At 41.0% G+C, this 17,003-nt stretch overlaps 1 protein-coding gene across 4 annotated transcripts in view; it reads left to right on the top strand.

Annotated features, from left to right (window-relative positions):
- Window positions 1-17,003, top strand: part of sts (steroid sulfatase (microsomal), isozyme S) — a 49,778-nt gene that overhangs the window by 12,589 nt on the left and 20,186 nt on the right. For 3 of the 4 annotated variants that reach the window (XM_066659088.1, XM_066659082.1, XM_066659084.1), the window contains exons 7-10: window positions 428-565; window positions 968-1,127; window positions 2,253-2,374; window positions 2,637-4,516. In XM_066659088.1, the coding sequence (XP_066515185.1) occupies window positions 428-565; window positions 968-1,127; window positions 2,253-2,374; window positions 2,637-3,031 (815 nt within the window). In that variant the 3' untranslated portion in view covers window positions 3,032-4,516. Of the gene's footprint in view, window positions 1-427; window positions 566-967; window positions 1,128-2,252; window positions 2,375-2,636; window positions 4,517-17,003 lie in introns of those variants that run through there. The other variant, XM_066659093.1, reaches the window with a different exon arrangement.

The raw sequence follows: 17,003 nt of genomic DNA, 5'->3' as shown, positions 1-17,003 counted from the left end.
GAAATGTGAAAAAAGTACTTGCATGCGTTAAATATTTGCATATTTATTATATATTTCCTGAAAAATTTGAAGCAACTTAAATAGAAAACCCTGAGTCCCTCGCCTGGCTTTTGTCTGGAAATGCAGTAAATGAATTGATTTTTTTTTCCATTAAATCCAATGAGAGCTTGTAGGACACTTTGCCTATAGTCACCACATAATGTTGAGTGTCCGGTCTTAAAATGCTCCACTAACGATCTGGACCATGTTATTATAGCTAATGAAAATTGGGCAGGTGTGAAATGGCAATGATAAATTTGTCTCCGTTTTTGCAAGGGAGCATGAACAAGTCAATTTGAAGTAACTTTGCAGTGGTTTCAGCTGACATTGGACAGGCTTAATATTCTAGATTAGTATAAATAACATTCTGTCCTTTTGCTGTTTGTAGGTCGGGTGATGGAGACTTTGACGCGCCTGCAGCTGAAAGAGAAGACACTGGTTTATCTGACCTCAGATCAAGGTGCACACTTAGAGGAGATATCTATCCATGGGGAGGTGCATAGAGGATACAATGGCATCTATAAGGGTAGGTATATGTGAAGGAGGGCCAAGAAAGTTACATGAAACTCATACACCATTCAAATGTTTGGAATTAGTTTTAATACTAAGGATTTTTGTGTTACTTATTCAGAGCAGATTATATTATTTGCTGGAATTATTCTAAACATTGACTCCAAACTTTTGAACACAATCGTACATTACAGATGCTCAAAAAGACAGAAGCGCTAGCTCTCCCTCTCTCTATGTGCAAAAGCAAAGGACATGAGCTGCATGTTATAATTAAATATTTCATTCGAAATGCCAAGTGTCCACTAAGAGTGTTCAAGAGTTCTTGAAATGAATATTTTAATAAATATCAAAGTTTGCAAATGCCCTTTTCATGTAATTAGCTCTAAATGCTAACTGTGTTTCTTCTATTTTCGAGTAGCAGGGAAATCAACCAACTGGGAGGGAGGAATTCGTGTCCCAGGGATCCTCCACTGGACTGGTCATCTAAGTGCAGGAAAGGTTATAGATGAGCCCACAAGTAACATGGACATCTTCCCCAGTGTGGTGAATTTAGCTGGAGCGAGCGTTCCCAATGACAGGTGATCCTCCACCACCCAGCAGCTCAGCTGTCATCTGTCACTCACAGTGACAACTCATACAGATCTGGGTCACTGTGGAATATCCTATTCTCTGTGGTCTTTGACTCATTTGATTCTTAGAAACGAGAATTTAAACTAGTGCAGGGTGGTACTCATGATATTCTGTCAATATCAGTGTTTGACTCTTTTTAGACCCATTCAGTAATTTTGCATAACTGATTTATACTGTTCAGCGTTAATGTGGGTCCAGAGCTTATCCAGGAGCACTGTGTCGGATACAAATCTACTATGTATTTTAAAATTTTATAAAAAACTAATTGAATTTGGCATTTATTTGTTGAATATTTAAATGTTAGAATTTTAGAATAAAATTTGAATTCACAAATCTACAGGGGTTAGACAATGAAACTGAAACACCGGTCATTGTAGTGTGGGAGGTTTCATGGCTAAACTGGAGCAGCCTGGTGGCCAATCTTCATTAACTGCACATTGCACCAGTAAAACCATGTGCATCCAACGGTTCAAACATTGTGTCCTGAAGGCGGTGCCGTGTATCAGGACGACAATGCACCAATACACACAGCAAGACTGGTGAAAGATTGGTTTGATGAACATGAAAGTGAAGTTGAACATCTCCCATGGCCTGCACAGTCACCAGATCTAAATATTATTGAGCCACTTTGGGGTGTTTTGGAGGAGCGAGTCAGGAAACGTTTTCCTCCACCAGCATCACGTAGTGACCTGGCCACTATCCTGCAAGAAGAATGGCTTAAAATCCCTCTGACCACTGTGCAGGACTTGTATATGTCATTCCCAAGATGAACTGACGCTGTATTGGCCGCAAAAGGAGGCCCTACACCATATTAATAAATGATCGTGGTCTAAAACCAGGTGTTTCACTTTCATTGTCCAACCCCTGTACATCACAAACTACATACAAGCTAGAAAATGCAGCCACCAGTATTCTTTCTCAGTGAGCTGCACAAGAGTTTTGCGAGATTTCAAATGTAAACACAGAAAGATAGTAAGTCAGGATGAGGTAAGGTCTTATAGAGCTGGTATGTATTGAAATACATGCCCAATCCAAGTAATGTGTGTGTTTTTTTGTTTTATTTTTCTCTTTAGGCAGATAGACGGTCAAGACCTCATGCCCTTGCTGCAGGGTTTAGTGGAGCGCTCTGAACATGTGTTTCTTTTCCATTACTGCAATGCCTATCTAAATGCTGTGAGATGGCACCCTGCTAACAGTGAGGTTTTTTGTATACACACAGTATATATATATTTAAAAATGTATTTATGCATTCATTGTAGCTTCTCATTTATACTTCTACATTTTTAGATCAGTTTATGTTGTATAAAATAAAAATGACTAAAGAGTGGGTCAGTGTTTGAGTTTGACACTTTACACACACACACCATCTTAGACAGTGTAAGTAAAGCTTTCAATAAAAACATGTTCTTTAAAATTGTAAATAAAATCAATTGCTTGTATTCTTTTTTAATCGCTAGGTACCTCTGTGTGGAAAGCCTTTTTCTTCACTCCGGACTTTTACCCCAAAAACGGAACGGCCTGTTTTCACACACACGCCTGCTTCTGCACTGAAGCCTACGTCACTTACCATGACCCACCACTGCTTTACGACCTGTCCAGAGACCCATCTGAAAGCATGCCGCTGACCCCACTTACTGAGCCCAACTTCTCCTCTATTGTCGAGGTAATGGTGGAGGCGGCAAGGGTCCATGGTCAGGGAGTAAAGCCCACGGAAGACCAGCTCTCCGTCAGTCACATGCTGTGGAAGCCCTGGCTCCAGCCCTGCTGTTCCTCTATCACACAGCTATGCAGATGTGAACGAGACCACCGGAAAGGCTCTCAGGAAACTCAGGTGAAAGCAAGTAGAGACTAAATGTAATGTGTTTACAGCTTCCAAACCAAGAGTGTGCACATTGATGATATTTATTGATATTGTGATTAATTGCATCGTTACCTCGTGGATCTGCATTTCTGTGGGACAATTTGTTGGTACACTTCCAAGAAAAATAAGAACCCACAGTCTTCTCTGAAAAAAAGTAATTGTCATAAATCGTTTACTGTATTTTTAATTTTAATAATTAAAGAAATTAACTTTGATGGGACCTTCAACCTAATGTTTGGCTGCAGAACAATTAGAGGCAAGCACTGCAAACAAGACATCTCTGTAGTTCTCAGTGATACTTCTGAACCTTTCGACAGATAGTTCAGCCCACTCTTCTTGAGCAAACTGCTTTAGCTGCCTCAGGTTTAAAGGGTGCCTTCTTCAGACACGTTTCATCTCTTTCCTTAGATGTTTGATAGGATTCACATCAGAGATCAGGCCAGTTCAGGACAGTCCAGCGTTCTTTGCCGTTCTCGAATGCTTTTAGCTGTGTGTTTTGGGTTATTATCTTTTTTGGAGAACCTCTGACTTGTAAGTGAGAGCTTTCTGAAGCTTGGCAGTACATTTTGCTCCAGAATGTTCAGATAGTCTTTAGATTTCATTGTGCTCTGTAAAGATTCAAGGCACACCATGCCAGGTTCAGCACAGCAGCCCTAAGACATAACTGGAGCTTCCTCCATGTTTTACCAAAGGTATGGTTTTCTTTCTTTGTAAGCTTAATTTATTTTTCTGTGAACACAGAGCTGATGTGGCTTGTCTCATTGTGACTTGTCAATATAAATTTGAATAAGTTTGAATTTCTAATGTTTTCTTTGAACGGTGGTGTCCTCCTGGAACGTCTTCCAAGGAGGCCACTGTCTTTCAAAGCTGGTGGGAGCAGATGCTGAAGTATATCTAGATGTCTACTTTGCATAATTCTGTTCAACCTGATGTTGAATTTCCTCTTGTAAACATATTCAGGTAGGGTGCCTACAGTCCCATTGACTTTAAATTTAATAATAATATTTGCAGCTGTAGTCACAGGAGCATCACACTTTAATTTTAACTTTAGCTTTAATGTGATTAATTGTCTTTTAATTTCTTTCCAATCTGCTCAGACAATTCTTTCCTTTCTTTTTTTTTTTTGATCTCATGTTCAGTGTGGTGCGCATGGTAATAACCAGACAGGATACTTTTCTGCAGTTAAATTAGCTTAAAGACAGATGGAGATTGAAGTCTGATTTGGTTTTATTTTAAAAAAAAAAAAAACAGTATAAAATATCATTAATGTAATTTACTAATTTTATTTTTTTTAGCAGCACAAACAATCTGTCCAGGCCATTCTGGAATATCAGTTTCCACTAAGCAGTAATGTGTTGCTTATTTTATACATTCATTACCTTACTTACCCGACAAACAAAAGACAAGAAGAAATTGCTTTTAATTTCATCACCTTTCTCGAGGGATGAAGCATTGTTTCTGTGAGCTCTAAGGGTCCCAACAAATATATTTGCGTCAGTAAAACGGATCTCGTCGGTACAGAAATAATGCTGCCTCACTGTAAATAGAGCAAGTCTTGTTTACTGAATTTAGAGCAACGCAGTAGGACTGGGTGATGTCAGATATCAGTGATGGCTGACATGTGACCTAATCGCTCACTCTGTGTGAGATGGAGGACCTATAGAGATGATATCACTATGTGCAGAATCAAGTCGTACTGTAACCATGTGCCAACACAACACACGCAGTCTATGACCAGCGCTCCACATTCACTCATTTAAATGTCATGGATTTGATTCTTCGCTTCGAATGATGGATGGGATTTAAAAAAAAAAAAAGTGGGGGAGGAAGAAAAATAGGAAGATATTGTTAATTGTGATTTTTTTTATATATAAACATGATTATGGTATACAGTAATCCCTCGCTACTTCGCAGGTTTTTTCAATGGGGCTTATGGTCGCTATATCGCGCTACTTACGCTAAATCACAGCTTAGGAATGACTCTATTAAAGAAACTGGTGGGATATCACATGTAGTTCCAGCTGAAAAGCATTAGTGAATGACTGTTAAATGCAAAGGGTGGGTTGTTAACAGTAACAGGGAGGGTTTTAAAAGTCCAAATACTTGTTACATTCATAAAAATATTTTTACTCTACTTCGCGGAAATTCATTTTTCGCGGGTGGTCTTGGAACGCATCCCCCACAAAAAACGAGGGATTACTGTAGTGCAATATATTGCAGATCACGTCTTTTAAATGTAAATAAATAATTTTATTTATGTATCCATTTTCATACACGTAGTATTCCTTAGTGGTGTGAAAACAGAAAAGAAGTTTACCAGTATAACCAGGGTTTCATTCCTGTGGGGCCAAGTATCGCAGTCACTGTATTTGACTACTTTGCTGAGTAAAATTGCAAAGATGTGATTAAAAAATTTAGGAATTTTATCATTTACTGTATCTCTCATTCTGTTTCTTTTTTGGGTTTTGTACATGTTTTTCCCTATTCCAAGCAAACAGCTGGGCAACATCTCTCTTTGGTGAGGATTTCAGGAGCTGAACTGAAGGTCTAAGGCATTAGATTAACCACCAACATCATTAGGAACTGAGAGATTGGGAGCCACGTATCATACCTTGATTTTAAAATATGGCAGTGATATTGTCTTTTATCATAGTGCCCTCAGAAATTAGGGAATAGGAACCTGGAAAAAATGACTAAGGCTAGGGTTGCAGATGGCCCCATACTCCCTATGTAGTGCACTTTGTGAGTTATAGACTTGTTGGCTTATTCACCCTGTGCAAACTTGGATGAATCCCATAGTGGCTATTTGTTAGGTAATGTTTGGGGGAGGGAGTCATTTATAGACCTACGTAGTGCACTAAGTAGACCGTTGGGTGCCATGTGAGATTCAGCTGTAATGTTATACCACACTGTTTAGTGGCCTAGATATGTGTCTTAAAAGCAGCTTTGAATATAATGTGCTTAATCCCATGTCTGTGAACCTTCAAGGAGCACCCTGAGTTGTGAACATACTGATATCCATATCCCTTGACACCCCTGGACAAGTATTTGAACCAGCATCCCTTCCTTTACCACGAGCCATTGCCTTTTTTTCAGGCACAGAGATTGAAAGAGGACTTAGAGTGGGAAACTTCTTTCTGAGTTCAAATGATTTATGAAAGGCCTTTGGAAGCTCCTGCTTGGTCCCTGAAGTCCCTCAGTGATTTCTCAGCGGCAAACACAAATCCAGGATACACAGGGCTCTCCATCACAGTCTCCTGCAACCTGTATTGTTATCTACAGCGGATAACAAAGCCAAACAAACCACACTCTGCCTTCTGTGTATTTGTTTATAGTTGAGGAATGTTCTCTTTAAGCTTTCAAGCTAATACTAACTGTCAGCATCAGCTGACCTGAGAATAGAGCCTCTTTTTGCCACCCCAGGCTGAGAACTGTAGAAACTGCACTACGTAACCCCCCAACACACGCACACACATACCTCCTTGAATTCAGGATAGGGCTGTAAGAATTTATTGTATTGTGTTTTTGCTCTGCAACTGTAGGTGGAGCCCCAGAGCAAAAATACCAGAACAATAAAACAGATATTTTAGAGTGAATTCAACAATGGCCTAACATTGCTCTTCATCCTTACAGCTGCAGAACACGAGCCAAGCCTGTCATACTCCATAAAGAGAGATTTTATTCACCCTGTCTGGCTCCAGCACAGGATTATAAAACTCAGGTGTTGGGAGGACACCCAGGACTCTGGTGATTTTCTCTGGTCAAGAACTTCTTGAGAACTTCAAAGCCTGACGTGTATTTCATGGTCTGAGTCCCAGGCCCGGGCCTAGACCTCCTGTTTCTCTGGTTAAGATGCTTATTATGAATTATCTGCACAATAAGCTGAGGTGCTGGCGAGGCTGGAGCCACTCAATACCAGCATATGCTTAGCAAAGAGATAATAATGGGCCAGGGCTTGAGCCAGAAGAGCTTCTGGCAGTGGAGTGGAAGGTTCATTTGAAGTGTAAAGCTTTTGATGCCAAAAAACACAATACACACTACTGTGTTTTTTAAAAATTGGAAACCGTTTTGAGAGGACTCTATTATTTGTGCCTTACATAGCGTCTAAACATTATGAATGTGATTATAATGAGCAACATATCTTTTTTTTTTTAATTATTGTTCTACAGAATAACTCATACACTTATCCATTACACATTTAGTGTCCTGGAAATATATGAAATTCAGTCATTAATTCATTCATTCATTGTCTGTAACCCTTATCCAGTTCAGGGTCACGGTGGGTCTGGAGCCTACCCAGAATCACAGGGGCACAAGGAAGGAATACACCCAGGAGGGGGTGCCAGTCCTTCACAGGGTGACACACACTTACACATTCACTCACACCTATGGACACTTTTTGAGTCGCCAATCTACCTACCAACATGTGTTTTTGGACTGTGGGAGGAAACTTGAGCACCCGGAGGAAACCCACGCAGACACAGGGAGAACACACCACACTCCTCATAGACAGTCACCCGGAGGAAACCCACGCAGACACAGAGACAACACACCACACTCCTCACAGACAGTCACCCGGAGGAAACCCACGCAGACACAGGGAGAACACACCACACTCCTCACAGACAGTCACCCGGAGGAAACCCACGCAGACACGGGGAGAACACACCACACTCCTCACAGACAGTCACCCGGAGGAAACCCACACAGACACAGGGAGAACACACCACACTCTTCACAGACAGTCACCCGGAGGAAACCCACACAGACACAGGGAGAACACACCACACTCTTCACAGACAGTCACCCGGAGGAAACCCACACAGACACGAGGAGAACACACCACACTCCTCACAGTTACCCAGAGGAAACCCATGCAGACACAGGGAGAACACACCACACTCCTCACAGACAGTCACCCAGAGGAAACCCACGCAGACACAGGGAGAAGTGTGTCCCTGGAGCTGTCACAGCAACACTACCTGCTGCACCACTGTGCCGCCCTGTAAATGTAATTAATCAGCAACAATGTAAAGAAGAAACATATAAGAATTTGACTTGTTGCTGCTGTAATTATTTGATATACTGATGTCAAAGTGGCATCTTTTTGTCTGCTTTTACTTTGTAATTGTCTAAAAGTATAGGCGAGCAATGTCTATATGGTGCTGAGTCACTAGAAATACACTTGGCCAGATAAGTGTACGAAAATCATGCAATAGGCTATAGCTTATGCAAAATTTGAAGAATTCTGCTCAAAAGTAATTGTTCACAACAAAACAATACATTTTTACTGCTTTTCCATTCGCTTCCTCAAACCAGTTTTCAGTGTAGGTTAGGTCTCTTAGGGCTTTATTTCTGGACAGATTTGGGCATGTTTATAAATTGTTCCACCGGTTTGAGCATCATTATACCAATTCTGGAAAGAACCACTGGACCTAAACTGCCTCTTTCTGTCATCATCAAGTGGGGTTCATACAGGTTTGTGTTGTTTTTCTTCACTCACCTAGCAACCGTGATTTGAGCTTCATTTTCCTTTTAATGACTCAATTTTGCAGTCAGCACATAATTGAATTACTCTCTGTTTTTGTAAACAGTTTGCTTTATTAATTAACAATTAGCCGTTGATTGTGGTCCTGTCAGCTGCTTTGATTGAGCTGGTTTGTATTACCTGCGACCTGAAAGCTGAGTCAAAGTGATTAACCTGAGTAAACATGGCAGGGAAATTTGGCTGGGAAAAGTGATGTGCCCCAGCCTTTTTAGTTTTGCTCTGAGATGTCTTATTTGTTTACATCTCTTTTAAATGTTCGTCCTTCGGGATTTACCAGTGAGAGTTCACATTCTTTTGGAGTATGTACAATGTGAGTGGAATTACGTGTGGAAATAAACCATATCACCAAAGGTTTCTTCTCAAATCAAAGGGATTACTAGAGAACATGTCCACTTTTGCTTTAGTAACATACTCTACTTTTCTGGGAAGGCTATACAGTAGAACCTTGAGGACTGAGCTGAATTCAGGTGAATTTGAGGTGAGGTACTGATGTCTGATGATTAGTTCTGGATCACAAATGCTACTCCAACTGATTTCAAAGGCATTGGACGGAGCTCCATCACGTCAGAGATGGCAGTTTCACTGCTGTAATGTCCTGTGCTGGGGGGAGGTTTTATACCCCTATAGCTGACGCTTAGCATTGAGCAGGGTGACTATAAACATGGATTATCAAACTCCAGTCCATTATAACTATTTAATACGGCTGTGTATTACACATATTCAGCCGTTCGTTATCACGTGACTTCTTCAAATGGCAATTTACCTGCGTTCGTTGTGCTCATGCTACTATTCATTAACCGCCAGTGAGTGGAAGTTCATGCTAAGGCTACATCTGACATTTACAACGCATTTCCTGAACAAACTCCGCTGGAGATGTGAACACTAACCTTTTGCTTTCACTAAAAGGACACGTGCGTAGTGGATCCCTTGGGCTCAGTCACATTTTCTAGAACTAAGTGGATATTACACGTCTGGAGGAGAAAGTTCAGTACAGAATGTAACAACGTTCCCCCAACTTCCATTATTCAGTCAAGTGACCTCACACTTTGGGAAGGTTCCAGAGGAGCAGGCCCTACTGCTGGGTCTTGGTACTATTAAAGCTGCATTTCCTCCAGTGGAAAGAAAAAGGATTTCTGGAAGTGTTAGCTAAGAATCTCTGGCCCCAGGTGTGTGAGTTAAGAGCTGGCCAAACTGAGTAAAGCTCATTATATATAGACAGTTGGAGGCTTTGTTAGGAACTCCAAGAGGAAAACACAAATAGTTTTTTTCGAGAGTAATTTAATTCTGCAAAAAAAAAAATGACTTGCAAGACATTATTCAAAGATTATATTTATGACATTTGGTTGACACTTATCCAAAGCCATTTACAGTTTTATGTTACAGACGTTGGCTAATGAAGCGTTAGAAGTCTTGCATAAGGACTCATTGGCGTAGTGTGGTGTTCTGAGCTGGAAATCAAACATCAGCACGTTGTGTGGAATGCAGTGTTGTTACCTACTACACAACACAACCACAAGATACTAAAAGAAAGGATTTCTGCCTCTCACTTCAAGTGTTTCTAAACTCTGGAGGGGGAGAAATAAAATGTAAGATCTTCTCAAAAGCTTAAACAGAAAGGGTTTTCACAAACAAGAACATGTAGTGTACATTTTTGAAGATTGGTTTGACTCTAACAGTATTCACACTTAGTTCACACACAGACAGTGAACTAAAAGATGTAAATCATATGGGCCAAAAAACTGATTACACCATGGGAAATTGACTGCAATGTGTGGATGGCATAATGCTGTGTATTATCATATTTATATCCGTTTGAATAGCACTAGAATGACTTAATGTTGCTATTTTCAGCATCTGTTAGCATTGTAGAGATGCAGGGTGATAGGCTTGATCTCATAACGAGAACTTCTGAGGATCACGATGTGAAAATGTGGGCTAATGGGGAGTTTACAGTTAGTGGTGAAGGTAAGCTCATCAACAAGCCTGTTGTGTCGATGTAACATAAACATTCAGATAGATGTGTGTCACATAATAAGGGGTAAAATAAGCATGACCTGGGGTGGGTTGTTAGTCCCAGTTATCGACTACACACTAATATTAAACAGTGTATACTATGTGCTAACTTTAAAAGTGTGAATTTGGCAGGTTAGTGCTAAAAAAATAAACATTTACTGCTAACAGGACATGATGAATAGTTGCTATGACAATACAGTGGAACCTCTACTTACGAACTTGATCCGTTCCGTGACCCGGTTCGTAAGTAGAAAAGTTAGTTTTTCTCAAGTCAATTTTCCGCATTTAAAATAATGGAAAAGCAATTAATGCGTTCCAGCCCCTGCCCCGAAAGTCACCCTTTTTGCACTGATATATGTTTACAACACTCTCAAATTAGTAAAAAAATACATGTAGCGTTACTAAAAATAAACAAAGAAATACAGTGGTAACAGTAATAAAAAAGAAATTAAAAAAGTTTTAAGTGGTTACACATCACTACCTTGAAGACGTGACGACTGGCTGGAGCAGTAACACAGGCACTGTCTGTATGACGGGAGGTGGGGGGTGGGTGGAATAACGGAGAGTAGGCGGTGAATGTGGGGAGACGAAGCGTAGATACGGCTTAACTTAGCACGAATTTCGATGTCTGCTATTTACACTAATGCTAAATTGCTAAAGCTACAATGTGCTAATCTTAAAAGCTCACTCAAGTCTGGGCGCGCTGGGAGACTCACCTATTGGGGTCAGTGGACATTTTCAGTCGCCGGCTCGGCGGAGGCTCGGGTTCGTTTCTAGAGTCATGGTTCGTTGGTGGAGGCAAAAAATATTCAAATGCCCGGTTCGTATCTTGGAAAGTTCGTTAGTAGAGGCGTTCGTTAGCAGAGGTACATACAAAGCTGTAATTGCAACACTGTCCATCATTTTGTTTCCTTCAAAAGCTGAGATTCCAATATATTCCTCCACATTGCGTAGTGCACAGTGTGGGTCAAAAATAATTGTTTCTGCCCTAAAACAGCAGACATTATGTCGGACAACAAACTTTTTTTTGCAGTGTCTGAGTGTAGTAGTATAAGTGCACTATATAGGTGGTAGGGCACAATCTTCCTGTATGTGAGAAGCTCTTTACTTTTAGTTTCCGGTTGGACTGTGGGACAGTAATATCCATCATTACTGTACTCAAAAATCCACTGGTTCTAAACCTGCACTGTGGATTTTTCAGTATGCTCTTTGACACTTGTACTCAAACACTAGTTAGAAGTCAGTGGCGGATGCTGGTCTTTCAAGGAGGGGAAGCTCAATTTCGGCCTACATCATAAAATGTGTCGGTTTATTTATACATAAATTCTACCCTCCGTTCCTTTTTAAGAAAATGATCTGTGACCCTGTCGTACCAACAAGGCGTCTTTTCCAGGGACCTGACTAGTGTCCCCAACAATGGCCAGCAGAGCTAGGCTGCTTAAACGGCCTTGGCCCATGTGAAGTGTGTCCACCTGTGAGTGCTTTGTGACGGTGGAGGGGCTCAGGACAGAAACTGCGATAGAAGTCAGTCTCCAAACACAAGCAGCTACAAAAAAAACCCACCAGAAATAGAAGCTCGATTTGTCGCTAGTCGTTTTTAACAAAGAAAATGTCGCTAAGAGGTTTAAAAAAGTCTGGTTCAACTCAGAACAGAATGAAACTGTAATGCTCGCACGGATCTTTACACCAAAGGATCGCTGATTCGCTCATTTCGCTGTCAATCAAAAAGGGATTCAGTCTCAGACAGATCATCCAATCATCATGCAGAAGCTGAGCGTCCAGGCCAGCTGAGGCCAGCCCACTGCCCCATAGACCCCCAGAGACGCTGAGCGTCCGATGGGCGGGACAAAGCCCAGCATTTATCCAATGACTCGTCTCGATTCGCTGCTTCGCTATTGAACTCTGTGGATGCTCAGCGTCCTCACCGTTTAAAGCACTGTGAAGCTGTGGGAATGATTGAGAGGAAAGCCGTGTCTTTACCAGTGATAAGAAGCTGATTCTGAACAAATGTTGATCGCGTTGTAGTGCATATTTATTCAATGACATGTACAGACAACAGAATATATTTGATTACTTATTTTTTTACATTTTAGGGGAAGCTGAGCTTCCCTTGCAGTCTTAGAGCAATCGCCACTGTTAGAATTCGTATTAAGCGTGGAATTGGAACAAAGCTGCTTTTTTGTTAGCTAGCTTGATGTCAGACCGATTTTGGGTCTGTGTCTTAAGAGAGTAAAAGTAAATAAATAAATACATGATTACAGCATGTATGATTTGTACGTATTAAAAATATACCAATCAATTTAGGTTTTAGTAGAATACAAGTAACTGAGCAAATGTAACTAGTTTGTACCCAATTTGTTTTTCCAAATGATTAATGTGTCCAAATACAGCTTGTGCTTCAGAACGACCCATAGTCATCACTCCAAACGCACGCTGCTTGACTAACGACTGGTCTTGACCATATCATATGTCTTAAGACTAATGTTTACATCGTGCGATGGCAGTGATCCATGGCCTGAAGCCATCCATCAGAATCAAGTTAATGGCGCTCAGTAAATAACATGCAGCTCGTGTCTAATGGAGACTAATTCGAGTTGCTGCAGTGTTTTGTCAAATCTTGTGATGATCCCTGAGGAATTCGACAGGGATCTCTCACGAAACTGAGAGGACTTTCCCTGAGTGTACTAGCCCTAGTATTAGCACTAGACCAATATGGATTATCGTACAATATCATATTGTGATTGTGTTCCTCAATGTTGCGTGTTCAAACCACTCCTTCGGTCACTCTCTGTGAAGAGTGTGGTGTGTTTTCCTTGTGTCTGCGTGGGTTTCCGCTGGATGCTTCCTGATTGAAAAAGCCATGTTCGCAGGTAGACTGACTGTGAGAAAGTGAGTGATACCCTGTGGTGGCCTTGCGACCAATGATTCCAGGTATGTTCTGGATCCTCCACAACCCTGATCAGAATGAAGTGCTTAAAGGGAATTAACGAGTGTTGTGATTGCAATGTGCAGTCGTATGCAAAATCACAATACCCCTGATCACTTTCCAAGTGAAAATCCTCATCAGAGAACCTACTTTTCTTTGTTCCAACACACAGGAGCTGTTTTCAATTGAACACATTTTTTTTTTGGGTGAGCCAGGCTCAAAACCTTGTTGAAGCCAAACCCTACTTCCAAAATTTTCTGATACTTTATTGAAATTGTTAAACCCTTATCGGTTAAAAGACTCATTTACATAATGCATTATTCAATTTTATCATAGCCAGCTTTTGTAAGCATTGCAGTATCACCAAGGACAATACTGGGACTAAGCAAAAATAAATAAAAATAGGAGTCTGTGCTTCCTAAGAGTACAATTGTTTTGAAGAAAAGAGAATGTTCTACTTGACAGTGAGAGGAAAGCTTATTCATGTCTCCTCACCTCTCTCATCCCTCCACTGTCGGAGCACAAACACACAACCTTCTGCTAATCTTCCAGCCTTCCTCAGAGAAATGCCACTCTCTTTCCAGCAACAACTGGCTGGAAACATTTGTAACACGGCGAGGCTGAGTGAAACGGCTGCTCCGAGAGGTTAGACAACTCGCAGAGTTCAAACATCTCCTCTCATGCTTCTGCTTCAAACTGTTATTCTCCACTCTCGTCCTACAGCTCCGGCGGACACGCTGGCCTGGTATAATGTGTTCCTTTCTAAAAGCCTGGCGCCTCGCTTCCTGCTGAGAGTGTAGGTTTGGATAGAGACAATGTGGAGATGAGAGAGGTTTTCAGAGCAGCCGTCCAAACCAATTTCAGTGAATTTGGCAGTTTTCACATTCATGGAAGGAAATTAAATCACAATACAGCCAAATAATAAAAAAAAAAACAACAGGTTTACAAAATGTTCTAACTGTGGATGCAGTGCTTTAGCTGAAGTTTGCTCTTTTATATTTACATTTAAGGCATTTGACAGAGACTCGTACTCAGAGCAGCTTCAAATACCAATTGTGATATCTATTGTTGTGTGTACACTTATCTGTGTAGTATGCCCTGTGTCAGAAAGGACTCCCTATTCAATTTTCCCTATAGTGCACACTTTACAGTGCACTATAACAGAAAGTTGAATCCAAGAGGGTACCTCTAAGGCTTTTATCAAACAGACCAGTGTGTTATGGGTATCCACTATCGTCAGCTAGCGTACAGGGGTTGTACACTACTTGCGCACCAAATTGTCCAGTTTTCAGACACTACTACAGAGTATCAAAACCTCAAAATGGTTCACTGGTGCATAGGGAACCGATTCAGACACAGTGCAGATGTGGATCTGTGTCTAGTCTACTTGGTACAAACCCTAGATATACAATGGCAGTTATAAACAGCCAATAAGCTGCAGGTTTGAGCAAGCGGATAATATTGTTGGCTGTTGATGGCAGGCTCAGTCAGATTATTGAGGTGAAAGGAAATTACATGCAAGTGAACTGCAGAGAAAACCATGTAAATATAACTTCTTTTAAATATAATACAGGAGGTCCTCGGGTTACGTCAGTCCCGAGTTACTATGTTTCGTGGTTACGACACATCTCCCATTTACTGTATAAAGCCTTGTTTCGACTTAAGTGGTTTTGCGTCATAAACGTCGTAACGCGAACTTCGTGTGTGGTGTGCGCGGCGGAAGAATACACGGTTACGCTGCTCGGGACCGAGGAGGATAGGTGTTAGGATAGGACAAGTGCTTACAGTATGATATTTACGTACAGTATGTACGTGTGTTCCGACTTACACCGAAAATCGGTTTACGACGCGACGTAGGGACGGATCAACGTCGTAAGGCGAGGACCCCCTGTACATGCACATAGTGAATCAATCAGCATCCACTAGAAATATATTTTTTGTGTCTTTGGCTGAATATTGGAACAGAGAAGAAGCAGGATGTTTAACCATAACACTTTTAGTTGTTAAAAGACTAGTGCTTGTTCTAATCGCAGTACCAGTGTGATGGAGTGACCTTCAGTGGATTTTCAGGGTGAGCGTTCACTCCATTTTATTTTTTCCCCATTTATTAGTTAATTTAACAATGAGGGTGACATGTATTATTATTATTATTATTATTATTATTATTAATTGGCTATATAAATTCACATTTCACAGGTATGCTGCTTTTAGTAACTTTCAGTTTTTTGAAGCTACACTGAAATAAATTGTTGTATGAACTTTGTTTTATGAATTTTCTTGCTATTTATTATAATTTGCCTATGGTGATTATTGTATGAACATTAAATTGAACCTATTGATGGCACAAAATTGAAATAATTGATGGCTTTAAACGAGGGTTCAGTTATTTGGTCCATTGGACCAAATGAAACATTTGACGGAAATGTGCTTATAAGGATTTAAAACAGTCTGTACATTGACTATTTTGCAGGAGGGCACTGGCATTAGTGATTGTAGATTTTGTGGTTGAGCGTGGGAATAACCTGTGTATTACAATTCAAACCGGGGTAGCCCTCTACACTAAACCAACCACATCCTTAAGTTATTTTCTGGATCTTCAAAGCTATTATAACTGTTAGCAGCCACCAGTTTAGAATCAGGTTACAAATGATTGGTCTGGACACCACTAGCACTATAACTTCTGTTGCTTTTTGAGTGGTGCTTTGCATTTATCACACTGTGTGCTATTAGAAACCACATTAGCTAGCGAACTTAAGATGACTTAACAAGATCCAGGCTAGATCAGTTAAAATACTTAAGTATTAATTTATTTCATATATGTCCTATTCTTTAAAACCATATAAATTAGAATATAATGTAGTCCCACTCCAGGTGACTGTCTGTGAGGAGTTTGGTGGGTTCTCCTCTTGTTCGCGTGGGCTTCCTCCGGGTTACTGTCTGTGAGGAGTGTGGTGTGTTCTCCCTGTGTCTGCGTGGGTTTCCTCCGGGTGACTTTCTGTGAGGAGTTTGGTGTGTTCTCCCTGTGTCTGCGTGGGTTTCCTCCAGGTGACTGTCTGTGAGGAGTGTGGTGTGTTCTCCCTGTGTCTGCGTGGGTTTCCTCCAGGTGACTTTCTGTGAGAAGTTTGGTGTGTTCTCCCTGTGTCTGCGTGGGTTTCCTCCGGGTGACTTTGTGAGAAGTTTGGTGTGTTCTCCCTGTGTCTGCGTGGGTTTCCTCCGGGTGACTGTCTGTGAGGAGTGTGGTGTGTTCTCCCTGTGTCTGTGTGGGTTTCCTCCAGGTGACTGTCTGTGAGGAGTTTGGTGTGTTCTCCTCTTGTTCGCGTGGGTTTCCTCCGGGTGCTCCAGTTTCCTCCCACAGTCCAAAAAGAATTTAAAGGAGTGACTTTTAGTGTGTACATACATTTTTATATACTATTTAGTCAAATAAATTCAAGTAGCAAAAGTCAGTTTGAAAGTAATACATTGCTCACTGCAAGAAA

This window comes from Hoplias malabaricus, chromosome 2 (assembly GCF_029633855.1).
Source record: "Hoplias malabaricus isolate fHopMal1 chromosome 2, fHopMal1.hap1, whole genome shotgun sequence".
NCBI lineage: Eukaryota > Metazoa > Chordata > Actinopteri > Characiformes > Erythrinidae > Hoplias > Hoplias malabaricus.
The sequence above is the reverse complement of the archived record's forward strand: the minus strand, read 5'-3'. Positions and strand labels throughout refer to the sequence as shown.